General features: G+C 47.0%; 5 protein-coding genes across 5 annotated transcripts; 3 read left to right on the forward strand and 2 right to left on the reverse strand.

Moving 5' to 3' along the window:
• Positions 1–327: 327 nt before the first annotated feature.
• On the reverse strand, positions 328–2482 carry GIQ15_02918 (uncharacterized protein; the record flags this gene model as incomplete). Its single annotated transcript, XM_033550335.1, has 7 exons — positions 328–485; positions 583–621; positions 699–872; positions 1081–1296; positions 1676–1738; positions 1801–1952; positions 2007–2482. The coding sequence occupies 7 exons, from the start codon at positions 2480–2482 to the stop codon at positions 328–330; spliced, it is 1278 nt and encodes a 425-aa protein (XP_033407496.1).
• A 1396-nt stretch (positions 2483–3878) lies between these two features.
• Positions 3879–4575, forward strand: GIQ15_02919 (uncharacterized protein; the record flags this gene model as incomplete). The annotated part of the gene is made up of 4 exons (XM_033550336.1): positions 3879–4051; positions 4118–4273; positions 4331–4484; positions 4540–4575. The coding sequence occupies 4 exons, from the start codon at positions 3879–3881 to the stop codon at positions 4573–4575; spliced, it is 519 nt and encodes a 172-aa protein (XP_033407497.1).
• Positions 4576–5650: 1075 nt separating this feature from the next.
• Positions 5651–7616, forward strand: GIQ15_02920 (E3 SUMO-protein ligase pli1; the record flags this gene model as incomplete). Its single annotated transcript, XM_033550337.1, has 7 exons — positions 5651–5798; positions 5858–6100; positions 6168–6239; positions 6303–6619; positions 6679–6784; positions 6849–7074; positions 7136–7616. The coding sequence occupies 7 exons, from the start codon at positions 5651–5653 to the stop codon at positions 7614–7616; spliced, it is 1593 nt and encodes a 530-aa protein (XP_033407498.1).
• A 609-nt stretch (positions 7617–8225) lies between these two features.
• On the reverse strand, positions 8226–10207 carry GIQ15_02921 (uncharacterized protein; the record flags this gene model as incomplete). Its single annotated transcript, XM_033550338.1, has 2 exons — positions 8226–9800; positions 9905–10207. 2 exons carry the CDS (start codon positions 10205–10207, stop codon positions 8226–8228), a joined length of 1878 nt encoding a protein of 625 aa, XP_033407499.1.
• A 1404-nt stretch (positions 10208–11611) lies between these two features.
• On the forward strand, positions 11612–12572 carry GIQ15_02922 (uncharacterized protein; the record flags this gene model as incomplete). The annotated part of the gene is made up of 4 exons (XM_033550339.1): positions 11612–11949; positions 12127–12160; positions 12235–12324; positions 12390–12572. 4 exons carry the CDS (start codon positions 11612–11614, stop codon positions 12570–12572), a joined length of 645 nt encoding a protein of 214 aa, XP_033407500.1.
• Positions 12573–12778: the final 206 nt, after the last annotated feature.

Genomic DNA, 12778 nt, shown 5'->3' on the forward strand with positions numbered 1-12778 from the left:
AAATAGGTGTATCTAAAGTATGACTATTTAACCGCACAGCTCTCCACGCCGATCAAAGTGTGGTATGTGTCGGGTACATAGATCGAATCGTATGCATTATAAAAATTCGGCTTTTGGTATCATTCATCTCGTAAGAGCTGGTTGCAGTGGTTGTAGACAGGAAATCACGCCTAAAAAAAATACATATTCACAAGTAATAATCCTCCTCAAACTTCGTTTAACCCCAAATCCATACTCCGTATTGTCGTTTCGAGTAACGCGATTGAAAGTGCTAAGATCTAAAAGGTGATCATGCAACGAAACGGTCCAGCAGTGATATTGCAAACATCATCGTTTCTTGCTCGCGCTAGCTTTTGCTCTCTTTACTTTCCCAGGGTGTGGCGCAAAGGTCATAGTATTACGTGGTTTTCTTCGTGTGCGCTTTTCAATTCGACCGGTCTTGCGAGAGATTCCGCCTTCGACTTTGAGAGGAGTGGGCTCGTCATCTAGCATGGTGTTAGCAAACTGAAAATCATCGGGAACATCACAATCGGTGCCGAAGTGAAGCAAAGGTGAAGGAAAAGTCGGTTTGGCATTCATTACCTTTCACTAGATCACTCGTGGATTCAGCCTCTGCAGCATCTAAAAGAATAAGTTGTTAGATACAGGTCTGAGCCAGTAAGTGAGATGCTAAAGACTTCCAATAGAGGGAGCAATACCTGTATTACTCGGGTCAACATCGGTCATGTTAGCATCCTTAGATACGCCCGCCAACTCTCGCAGTTTGGCGGAGAGCCGCTCTGTCCTTGCATCTGCCGCGGGCCCGAAGACTTGCTTGCGCAGGAGAGCCTTGTTGTGCTTCTTGACACTAGATCGGAGTCCCTTCGCCATGGCTGCTTCGTTGTTGAAGAATGACAACCGGCTGGTAGAAATAATTCGCAAAAAAAAGTGACAGAAGCGAAAGATCTCAGCGGCGGCCAATCGACCAATAAGGTGGAGTTTATGCACGTGACACGCCATATATACATCTTTGATACTTGAAAATAGTTATGGGACTCTTTAAATAATGATATTATTTCGATTTTCTGTATACAACTTTACTTTCGTCGTCCTCGCTCCACCACCCCCTACCACCCTTTAGCCAGATCTCAGTCCTACGTTGATGCGATCGGAGCACCGCCTCCTCAACCTCTGGTGACTGGTGGTAAGAACTGAAGGGTGGAAATTGCCATGGAGTTTTGAGCAAACCCCATCGCGATAATCTCCTATGGCTCCACATGACATATCCTCGTTCGCGGAGAGGGATATGTTCGTCTGCTATCACGAAGTTATCACTGCAGCAGTGTAGATGCGTGACCCTCCAAACGTCTGCAGGCCCGCCATAGCTACCTCTTGAAGGCGTCGTAACCTCTTTTAGAAATCTCTCCTCATTGTACTCCGATAATAGAACCCCGTCCGCCTGCAAATTTGATTTAACAAGGGCTCTGTCTAGAAAGTCAAAAATGATTCCGCTGTGGTCGTTCAAGATTTTCAGGCGATGCTTGAATTTTTTGGCTCTTGCGGTGCGGCTGATAAATCTTAACCCTAACGATAACTAAATAAAAGCGTAAGAGAACGCAATTAAATGGGGAAGGCTTCAGACTGACATAATGGCTCCTATATCCAGATATGCCTAGCACACGTCGAGCTGAATAACCCTTGTTATACGGAATATCCAGTTCACCCCAGTCCACGTCGTGTGCAGCAACATCATTGAACGCTAGAGAAAGCCGTGAGATTCTTGCATGAAGATATGGCACTATAGTTTCATTCGCACCTTACCTTTGTCAACAATCCGCAGTAAAAAATCATGAATACAGGCAAGTTGTTCATTCTCCCAGGGGGCAAAGCGACGAAAGAAGAGCTGCGACTGGATTTCAAGGGGGATGACCGGGCGCGCCGGCCGAGACGTGCGTTGAGGTTTCGTCCTCGCTCTGAACAAATTGCAGTAAAGCTCAAATCGATATAGGCCCCGTTGGATACGATACCGTTCATGGCTATTAGCAGGATGCGGGCGCTCCTCCTCCGCCCCAGTGATAGGATGCTTGGAAAGCGCTTGAGAAATAAAATAAGCAGTGAATCTCCGGATAAGTCGATGAAAGTCCTCTAGAGTAGTAGCCTCGTATAGAGAAAACACTGGTTGTTCTACTTTTTCAAGAGACTTGAAATAGTCGTTAAGCAGCGCTTGGACAGCCTCAGTGTCTGTAGAAGGTAGCCGTGAGGATTTAAACACTGCAAGAGCTTCAGGAAACACAGCATCAGGTATGCTTGACCGTAGCACGCCCTTAATAATGCCGTTCGGGTGGTACAACAAAAGGTCTCGCAGAGACCTACACGATGCAGCCGCGAGTTTGAGGGTATTGATACTGTCGAGATGAGAGAGGATGGCTTCCTGAATCTCGACCGGTACTGTGTTCAAGGTCAGGGGTTTCTTTGGCCGCGGCCGGGTAGGGAGTTCATCCATGGCTGTTTAGGCTTGGGGCTCTCCGCTACACAACACTCGTAGATGAGAAAGAATAACATGATCAAGAAAAATGAGTAAAGGGAAATCATGGAAGATGAAGTACACGGCCGCGAAGAGTGAAAGAATGAGTCAAAAGGTTGGTTGCTTGTTGATTCTCCAGGTAGTTTATGCGGTGGAACATTATTTTTCCGATATTTAGCTGCCGGCCCCTTTTTCCTCGTTTCTCTCGAACGTCTCAAGACGAATCAACAATAAACAAAACGACGACCGTGAATCGCTAGCTGCAGCCAGCCTGTATTATTTACCGCCCAGCATCACTGGTATACATGTGCATAATCTGTATACCGGCGTCGAGTCAGCGGGTTCAGTCACTCGCATGAATTACAAAATACCCAGTGTGTCCCTTGCCATGGATTTAAGACCATGCCAGCATAGCCCTCAGCGGCTCAGTTCCTAAGGTTCTCGATTGAGTCTCACCCCTTTACCCGTCTACTTAAAGGGTTGGAGCCTGATGGCTCTGTTTGAGATGGGGCTGGGGGCAGTTATGCCCAGACGATTTATGGCATACGGCGCAGCTTTTTGATTTGATGAGATCATCTTAAAGAACGTATACAAGCCCTTTATGTGACTCAAGGAGATGCTTTGCTCTGATACCCCTGACTAGCAAACCGGGACCTCTTTCGCTCATGCGGCCATTTCGCTTACAATATATGCAAATTTGAAGAGGCTGTACTTTTTTGTCCCCAATATACCCATCTTCTTTGGATGAGCCCCCTCCCCTTTTTTTAGGCTGAAGTGCATAACGCCGCAGGAAGTTGTAAAACAGTAAGCCTGCTTCCGTACTCTATTGCGCTACTGTGAATCATGGAGAAATACCTTGAGTCCGCCTTATGTGATCTGGGCTCAAACCAAGAGCATATAAACCGCTTCCTACCACCCTGATCTCTATCCCTAAGTACAGCAACCCCTATCAGTCCATCCATCCCTTCTAACACATTGAATATATATATATATTTACCTCCTACAATATACAAAGTTTGCATTCCTCACCAGAATATGTCTTATTTTCACCGCCCTTCATCCCATTCATCTTCAAGCTCCCGTAGGACTAGCAATGCAAGCAGCAGCCGCGCGTTGTTTAGAGATAACAATTCGGACTACGACCGACCATCTTGGCCCCGCTAGGCTATCGGATCTTGATGCGGCTCATTCAAGCTACTCAGACGGGGGCCTTTCAGGAAATCTTTTTGAGCCAGCTTCAAGCAGAAGCTCATCCCGGCTCCACTCAGGGCTAGGCTCCCGCTCCCCGTCCGTACTTTCGTCCTCATCTCGCCGTTGGGCTCCCAATACCGGAAGGTCAGAGATAGACTTTGAAGGAGGACGCTCACATGCACGTATGGAGCGTGAGGACTATTCCAGCACCGGTTACAACTACAGCGGGTCTTACCCCCCTCGCGACCCCCTTTCTAGTGAGAGCAAACGAAAAATATCCGGATACACAAAGTACCTATACGGAGACGTCCATATAGGCGATTATAGCTCAAGTGTCCCTAAATACAACGACATCGGGTATGATCGAGTGTCAAAATTCCCGCCAGATTCCGCTATGGGTCGATAATATGGTGTCTACAAAAGCAAGGCTACCGCAGCTGCTGCAAGCTCTGCTGCTTATAATACCATGCTAGACTCATACGAAAAGCTCGATTCAGGAAAGGACTCCACTTTTCTCGACTATGATCAGCATGAGACCCTTGGACCGCTAGCAGTTGATGCTAAAAATAAATTTCAAGAGTAAGTCCATGTACTCTTGTTCTCTAGCCTCAACTAATCGAGTAACCTTCTCTGTAGGACTTCTAGACTCCGCAAGATATTCAATAAGGATCACATCGGCCGACGAACCCGACAATCCTACCTTGGGCATGTTGAGGCGGCGGAGTCCGCAGCGGATGCATGCGATGGACATTGGTTGAGCTCTGAATTCCATTATGGGGCTATCGGCGAAGTAAGCTGCCTAACCATACCGCTTAAATCAAGGATGACTCTAATACATAGGACAGGAGGCGCCAATGCATTCCGATGATGAGCTGTGGTGAGTATGCTAAGCCCACGCCGGTTCCTGCAACTTGCCCCTTCGTCTATAGTAGAGAAGGGCCCTGCTCAGGTCTCTAGGTGGAAGACAATATTCGTTTAATTTTGCTTGTTCTTCTTTCTGCTCTTTCGTTCTCGGTTCCTTCTTTGGCATTTTTACTCTCTCTGGTTTCACTATATATATCCTGATTTCTCCACTGTTTCCGTATCCCCTTCACTGCCTACATGTTAGCTAGTTCTTCGGAACGATCTAGAGTTCTTCTCTCTTTTGTTGTTATTGCGTTCTTGTCTATGTTAATTTCCTTTTCAAATGCTTGACTCCTTGTTATCGTGTAGAGGGAAATTAAATCTTAGCGCCATCATGTCGCTTCGTGAGCTAGTATAAATGTTATTAGCCGGCGTTTGTGGGACGTTGGTCAAACCTCAGGCCCAAATTTCAAGGTTTACCCTCATACTCATAAAATCTAGAATCTCTTAGTGAAGGAGCTAGAAGGATAAGATTTGTATATAAAACGGGGAATTTCATGCTAGAAGGAGGTGTGCGGAGGTGCATGTGTAGGTAAGGACCTGGCGGGCATTTATACCCTCAGGGCTGTATTTCGAGCATTTATGATAAGTACCCTCGGGAGTAATAGAATCCACTAGACTGGAATGGTGCTCATTTTCTAGATATCCAGGCAATTTAAGAACCGCATACGTCAGAAGTGAAGCTGTAAATGTTTAGAATGAAAGTATGGCGTCTTGAGTAAGTATATTCTTAGTAAGCAAAAAACGCTCGAAGATCGGATTATGTCATCGGCGGCAGATCTGATTAGCTAAGCACGCGCCCATCTTCGACTTTAGATCTGATCGTGGGCGAGTTTCGCGAGGCAGCAGGACATTCCAGGCAGGACACTGCGACGGCGGCATCAAGGACGGACGAGAGCGCAGGCCGTCGCTGAGCTCACCATGGTACGTTTTCTCAGGCGCGAGCAGCTGCTCTCCTGCAATCCTGACGTTGATATTCGAGGACTGACCCGTATCATCCAGCTTCCACGATAAACCGAAGACCACCAAAGAATCAGATCGAGAACGGCCAGAATGGCGCCCCAGGCGCAAGATCCCGAGATACAGCGTGTCATGGGCACGCTGCACTCCCTACTCAACGTTCAGCTGAAAAGTATTCTCAGGAGTGAGAATTTACCGATATCAGGAGTAAAACTTGCGCTCCAGTCGAGGCTCATAGGGCGTAAGTTGCCGCCGTGAACGTTATACTGGTTCTATATAATAACATATATTCCGTTGTAGGATTGCACTACTATGCATATGGTCAGTGGGCAAGTCAGAGCAGGCTAAATCATCTTATCGCGCGCATATATGCCGTTGCCCAGGGGCAGCCCACACCACCACCTCCTCCTCCTCCTCCTCCTCCTCCTCCGACCTTACCGCCTCACCCAATTCCAACACCGGTATCTCAGCAGCCCCTACCGCCTCGACCGCAATCATATCAGGGAACCACGCCTCTACCTCCTCCCCCTTCGAACCAGATGGGTATATTCTCCTCGATCGGCCCCTTGCGACTGTGAGACTGGAACCCCACGCTAACAGAACGGAATAGGCCGTCTGACCTTCAAGAAAAGCCCGTTTTATACAATCCTAGAACCTCTAACCGCAGTCATGGAATGCAAAGGTACGGAAGTGATGTCATTATACGCCAAGGGGTCGGACAGCCTTTAACACTATCTCTCTACAGTCCGTGAACAGTCCCGGGACACCATCGATCTCAAAGTGATACTCGGCTCCAACACTGTGGCAAGGCTTATATCTGAGCCAAATATCCGAGTTATGGTTTATTGCGCAGCCGATAATGGCCTGACACATTATTCTCCCTGCGAAATAGCTTTCCCTTATCAGGTTGAACTAAAGGTTAACCTGGACGACGTGAAAGCGAATCTCCGTGGGCTGAAGAACAAACCGGGCACTACTCGACCGGCGGACATCACCCAATTCATCAGAAAGAAGGCTGGGTTTTCGAATACTGTCATGATGACTTATGCTCTAACTCAAAAGGTCGGATACTGCCATGCCAATTACTATGTCTGAAGTCAAATCATTAACTCGAACTCTAGAAGTTTTTTGTCGTCGTTAACTTAGTGCAAAAACACCCTGTTGAGGAGTTGGTTACTCAGCTCCAGGTCAGAAAAACAATTTCCTCGGAACAGGTGGTCAGGGAAAGTAAGGGCAATGCAATCAAACGGAATACTTGACCAATGATCAGAAACTAATGAAAAGTGTATAGTGCGAGCGCGAGCACAGGATGCAGATATAGAGGCCACGTCGGCTGTTATGTCCTTGAAATGCCCGCTCTCAACCCTTCGAATATCAGTACCTTGCCGTACCTCGCTCTGTACTCATAACCAGTGCTTTGACGCTACATCTTTTCTTCAACTCCAAGAACAAGCACCGACCTGGAGCTGTCCGCTCTGCTATAAAGCTACCAGCTTCGAAGCTCTGCAAATAGACCAGTAAGTGCTATGCTGCATTCCAGCATCCTCACGGTGATTCCTTGTAACTAACCTGATCTAGATACGTCGACAACATACTTCGTGAAACACCTTCATCGGTTGAACAGGTCACTATCGAACCGAATGGCGATTGGGCAAATCCAAACGATGTTCCCGAAGCCGCTCCCGGGAGTAACGGTATAGTTGCCAATGGCGACGATGACGACGATGACGATCTTGTAGAGGTGAGCGGTTCTAATCTACCTGTCGTTAAACGGGAAGGGGATTCTCAAGCGTCAATACACCGTGCTACTCCGACCCCATCCCGCGAGGCATCTTCCGTCGCATCAGCCCCGCGCCCTTCAACTGGTAAAAGGGCTATCAGCCAAGTGATAGACCTGACTGCCAGCGATGAGGACGAGGAACCCCCTCGTCCCGCTAAACGGCTTGCGTTTTCTTTATCGAATGGAAATCATGCAACGACCTTTGACCCTTTGAGGCTTTCTGCATCAACTGCATCGAACTCGCCTGTCCCACCTAGGTCATACCACTATGACAGATAAATGCATCCATACGTCCTTCTCAGCCTTTGGCCAATTTTCTACGCATTCCCAAGAAGGGGCTTTCTTGGTTCTTCATGCAATAATTTCCTACGTTCATTTTAGATCATTTGAGGAGTTTTACCTAATCTCATTTATATTGCGGGTTTATACCAAACGTCGTCTTTTTCTAGTGTGGAAAACGGACCCAGGGGCATACGGCGGCGTGGTGTTTTCAATGGCGTTTTTTTCGGAGACCTTATCTTCATCGGATTAGGAATTAGGGTGGTTCACCTCTCAGATAGTTTACAAAGGTCATCAATGCATCCATTGCCATTATTTAATGTTATTTAAATTCTCAGACGCCCGTCTCATCCACGAGGCAACTGTTCTTCTGTTGAACCTGTGTTAATGATTACCATATGGTGTACTTCGACTATGGAAGAAAACGACATTAAATTGATTATATAAAATGCATGAAATATCTAAGTTGTAATATATATCCAATTCCAGATTGTCCCAATCTGAATATCGTACATGGCTGTACATCTCATGCGCCATACACCTGCGAGTTCAAACTGCACATATGTACCTATATATTTATTTTCACCAGGCCAAATCCCCATTCATTAATTATTGTTGTGTCAACTTTTCATCAAAATCCTTCAGTTCACTTCCATCGCCATGATAGCCAATAGAGGCTCGGTTGTCATCAATTACTCGGCCGTATTCAAGAAGAAGGCGGTACATATAAGCCTCAATATCTTCATTGCGAAGCACTTTCTCAGCCCATTCGCGGCCCTGCGTAGCCAGATTATGCGCAGTCTTGTCATGACGGGCAACATGTGGATTGTTGGCATTGGTGTTGTTGGCACCAGTACCGATGAAATAAGTCATAAGTGCGTAAAAGTCGTCATATCGGTTGTCCAGGGGTACGAAATGCCTCCAAGCAAAAAGGCGAGAGTCATGCCACTCGCGGAATATAGTGGCCTTTATACCGAGAGATCTGCTAAGGAGGAACGCACGCCATCGTCCGGAGAAACTGTGTCCATCGATATCTACTAGGTATTTGTTTCTGAATTGATGAGAATGAGGGACCTTCTCTTTGTACTTATAGACGTCGTTGTAGAAATCACAGCTGTCTGGGACACAAGCCATAGGATCCGTGAACCCAAAATCACAATGTTCACGAGCGAACTCGGAGGGCTGGAATTGCGAGGCATTCTTGTTCTCCATATCCACGGATTGATCATTGCACGGGATGACCTGTTCCGTCCTGCCGTGAAGTTTTGTCGCATTCATCATGGATTCAAGCCGTTGACGGTGCATCTGGGACCAATTGTCCTTTGTTTGGATACCGCCAGATGTTGCTCCTCGCCAGAAGATGGTTTCACTCTTTTTGTCCCAGTCAATGTCTTCGGAACCATTGTACATGTACCGTTCGTCCTTCTTCCAGTACATGTTGGCTGGAAAGAGTATGTCACTGTTCACGTTCACTTTACACTCGCTGAACACCGGTATCAGAGCTTCTGAAACGCTGATACTCGACGAGGAAAAGAGAAAGCCATGGAGGTCCTTTATCGCCGGCCCGACAGTGCAGAGATCGCTGGACATGTTGAAATTCGAAACGAGGCCAACAGGCGTCTTATAACGAGAATCGGCGTCTTGGATACTCAAGCTCGGGTTACGAGCCGGCGATTCCGGTGGACATGCAGTTGAAGCAACTTCCATATACTGCTTCGAAGGAATACCGACCCATTTGACCTTATCCTCATCCGCCACAGTGGTTTTGTTCGTCAAAGACATGAATCCTTCCATATTCTTCGTAAACGAATTAGTAGCCTCAGGAGGAGTATCTCGAGATGCGATTTCCTTCGTTAACATGGTTTGCATATCCTCCCATTTTGTCACCAGCCGTGGCTGGTCCAATCGATTCATGGCGATATCCATGTCCGGCAGCTTCTCTGCGAACCGTTCGACCAGCGACATCAATGTTTCGATCCGCCAACCTTCGCCGGTGGTATTCGCAATAGCTCCATCCCTAATATGAATCGCCGCGATGGAGTTTCCGTCCGGATCCTCGCAGGCTGCGGCCACTCGCCGTCGAAGGGTTTTTGGCTCCGCAGACCAGAAGGGCCTGAGGTCATCGTTTATCTGATCGAAATCATCGATATTTCGTACGCCATTCTTCCGGGCGAACTTGTACCACTATGCACCACCTAGACATTAGTTGGTGGACACTAAGTGATCATGCATGTAAAACAATGGGTATATGCAGAACAAAGGAACAGAGAACATATATAAAGACATACCTCCCCAAATCCAGGCGGCGGATGGCGACCATAACGCACTCTATACTCCACGACAGCTTCGCTGAAGGTTGTTGAGCGAGTGGAATCGTACTTGCGCCATGCGTTATCCGCGTCATCCAATAATTCCTTTATTGGATCCTTCCCCTTGCATTTTTCTTTCACCTCCTTATGCGAAACATCATCATATATAGGCCCAACGGTTAGACGATGTCGATATACTGTGCCAAAGTAGTATATGAATAATAGTATGAATGCACCGCTTGTGAGAAACAGCAACCGTCGATGGAAATGGGAGACCAGCATGGTTCCGGGCGAGTATCTCGTCGCAACTAAAAGGAGTATATTCTTATGACTTTCATCGTTTTCTCTCGTGCCACCGATGGTGATTCAACGGCGCAAGGCTCTCCCTAGGTGTATGTTAGGTGGTTGGCATCCCTTAACAGATTCAATCCCATATAATTCTCAAGGGGCGTGCTGATATTACATTTTGCCAGGATATGACGGCCGAATCAGCCCGCTCCACTGGCCCAAGATTTACCGGATTATTTGTCTGGAGCGTTAATCCTTAATTTTAAGTCGTATTAGTGGAGGGCCACGTTAGTAACTCATAAATGCTACGAATAGAAGGGCTTACAGGTAAGCCACCATGGCTAATGCCTGTACGAAGGGCCCGATCCCATGCTAATGACACATCGTTACTTTATGAGCCCCCCCGGCCCTATGAACGTGTGCAAAACCTTCCTCATAGTTGGAAAACATTAATCGATGTCGAAATATTCAGCTTGAACAGAGGAGCGGTCATACGAAGCTCAGGGAAAAGGGAGATACGCTTATGCAAGTTGGCCAGGTCGATCAATCGTGGATGAACATCAATGCCTCCTGTTGCTATGTCGATGCCACCCGGGGAGTATACGGAGTACTGGATCTGTCCTTTAGGAAGCTCAATTGCTCGTCCACACGACCGAAATCTTGCTGGCTAACTAACTATTCTGAAATTTTGATGAAAAGGAGAGGAGCTGGCAAATAGGGGTATACGAAAATGCCAATTCGTATATGCAACGGAGCTGACTCGAGGAATACCCAGCCGTGAAGGCGCGGATATTGCGGAGTAGAATGCTTGTAAGGCTGTCCGGAGCCGCCGGAGTTGCGAAAGTAGCTTTCGTCAGGATAGCTCTAACCATATCATTCCGCTCGGGCAGGATCCCCGCGCCTGGATGATACAATTGCACGTATGCAGCCTCTTTAACGCTTTCCAGAGAGTAGAAAGACGGAATACACTAATCCGGTTTATTAGCCAGGGAACAAAATGATAGAGGAGTGCAATTGGAACACCTTAGCTATCTATTATACGAAAATAGGCATCTCGGTTCAAAACCAGAAAGACAGATATACCCCGTAGTTTAAATGCTCTCTATTAGCAGAAGACTCGATGTTGAGCTTTTATATCCTGTGCTTACACAAATGAGTAGTTCGTCGTGGTACTTCTGGGATGGATATCTGATTACGTAACACCAGGTACTTCTACCACACCTCGTAGCTCAAGGAGTTAATACAACAAACATCGAATATAAAGAACCACATCATTGAAGCTTTTCCATACCCTCCTTTCAATTGTAATACTTATAAACGTTTACCTCGTTGTCTCAAGGCCAATTCCGCAGATACCACCAGAATCCAGCCGTTACTACCGCTCTTCAACCTAGAACTATGTCCTTCGACACACCTACGCCCCCCTTCAGCGCCTCTGACCCCCACGCCCGCTTCCTAAACGCATCATGCCTAGATCTACTATTAATCGAACTCGTGCCTATGGCGGAACGAATAGTCCAAGAACTTGAGCTCGGCGAGAAGGATTCCTTAGTCAAATCTTCAACGGGCGAAGCGATAGATATTAAAAATAAGGAAAGAGAGAAAGAGAAGGAGAAAGAAAAAGAGAAAGACAGCAAGTCATCTGTGGCTGTTATGGATGACGAGGAGTATCGTGAAGCTATTTACTTCAGATTGGAGTCGTTGGGATATAGGGTTGGTCTGGGGCTAGGAGAGAGGTATGCCGTCCTGCTTTTCACGGCTATATTCTTCGCGCATGAAGTTGGTCGACTTGTATAGGCTGACACATACCTTTGCAATCTGGATTATAGGTTCTCCCGCGATAGACCCCGGTTTACTGATAATCTCGATGTGATTAAGTTTTTATGTAAAGATCTTTGGACCATTCTGTTCAGGAAGCAGGTGGACAATTTGAAAACGAACCACAGGGTAAGCTGGCTGTGCTTTTATGACGCTGTCATGGCACATATATATCAATCATATCTGACTAACTTAACCTATAGGGCGTATATGTTTTAACTGATAATGCCTTCCGGCCATTTATCCGTATGAGCATGTCTGTCAGAAGTGAAGCAGTTTTGCGCGCGCAAACAGTATGCAGCGCCCTACCTTACCCTCTTTTCGGCATGTTATCGACATAAGCTAACACGTTCTAAAGTATCTCTGGTTTCCCTGCGGTATAATTCGCGGCACTCTGGCGAGCGTTGGGATCGAGGCGACCGTCCAGGCGGAAAGCTCAGATCTCCCGTTGGCCACGTTTCAGATCAAAACCAGCAATAGTGCCGCCCCTGGCGGCGGCGGCGGCGGTAGCGGCGCTACTGCAGCAGCGGCAGCGGTTTGATGACGATTCCATGACGATGAATGCATTGTTATATACGAACAGACAATGTATGACTTGATGTATTTTTCTCTTAGCAGCCTACAGCCCATCATTACGCTCTACAGATACCCCATAATATATAATTTCTCTTGGTGTTCTTTTGGTCTACGATTCAGACTACGATATCCATGAGCCTGCAGTTACGTCAGGGCGATAGAGAGAAATAA

This window comes from Arthroderma uncinatum (assembly GCF_011692745.1).
Source record: "Arthroderma uncinatum strain CBS 119779 chromosome Unknown scaffold2, whole genome shotgun sequence".
NCBI classification, from domain to species: Eukaryota; Fungi; Ascomycota; class Eurotiomycetes; order Onygenales; family Arthrodermataceae; genus Arthroderma; species Arthroderma uncinatum.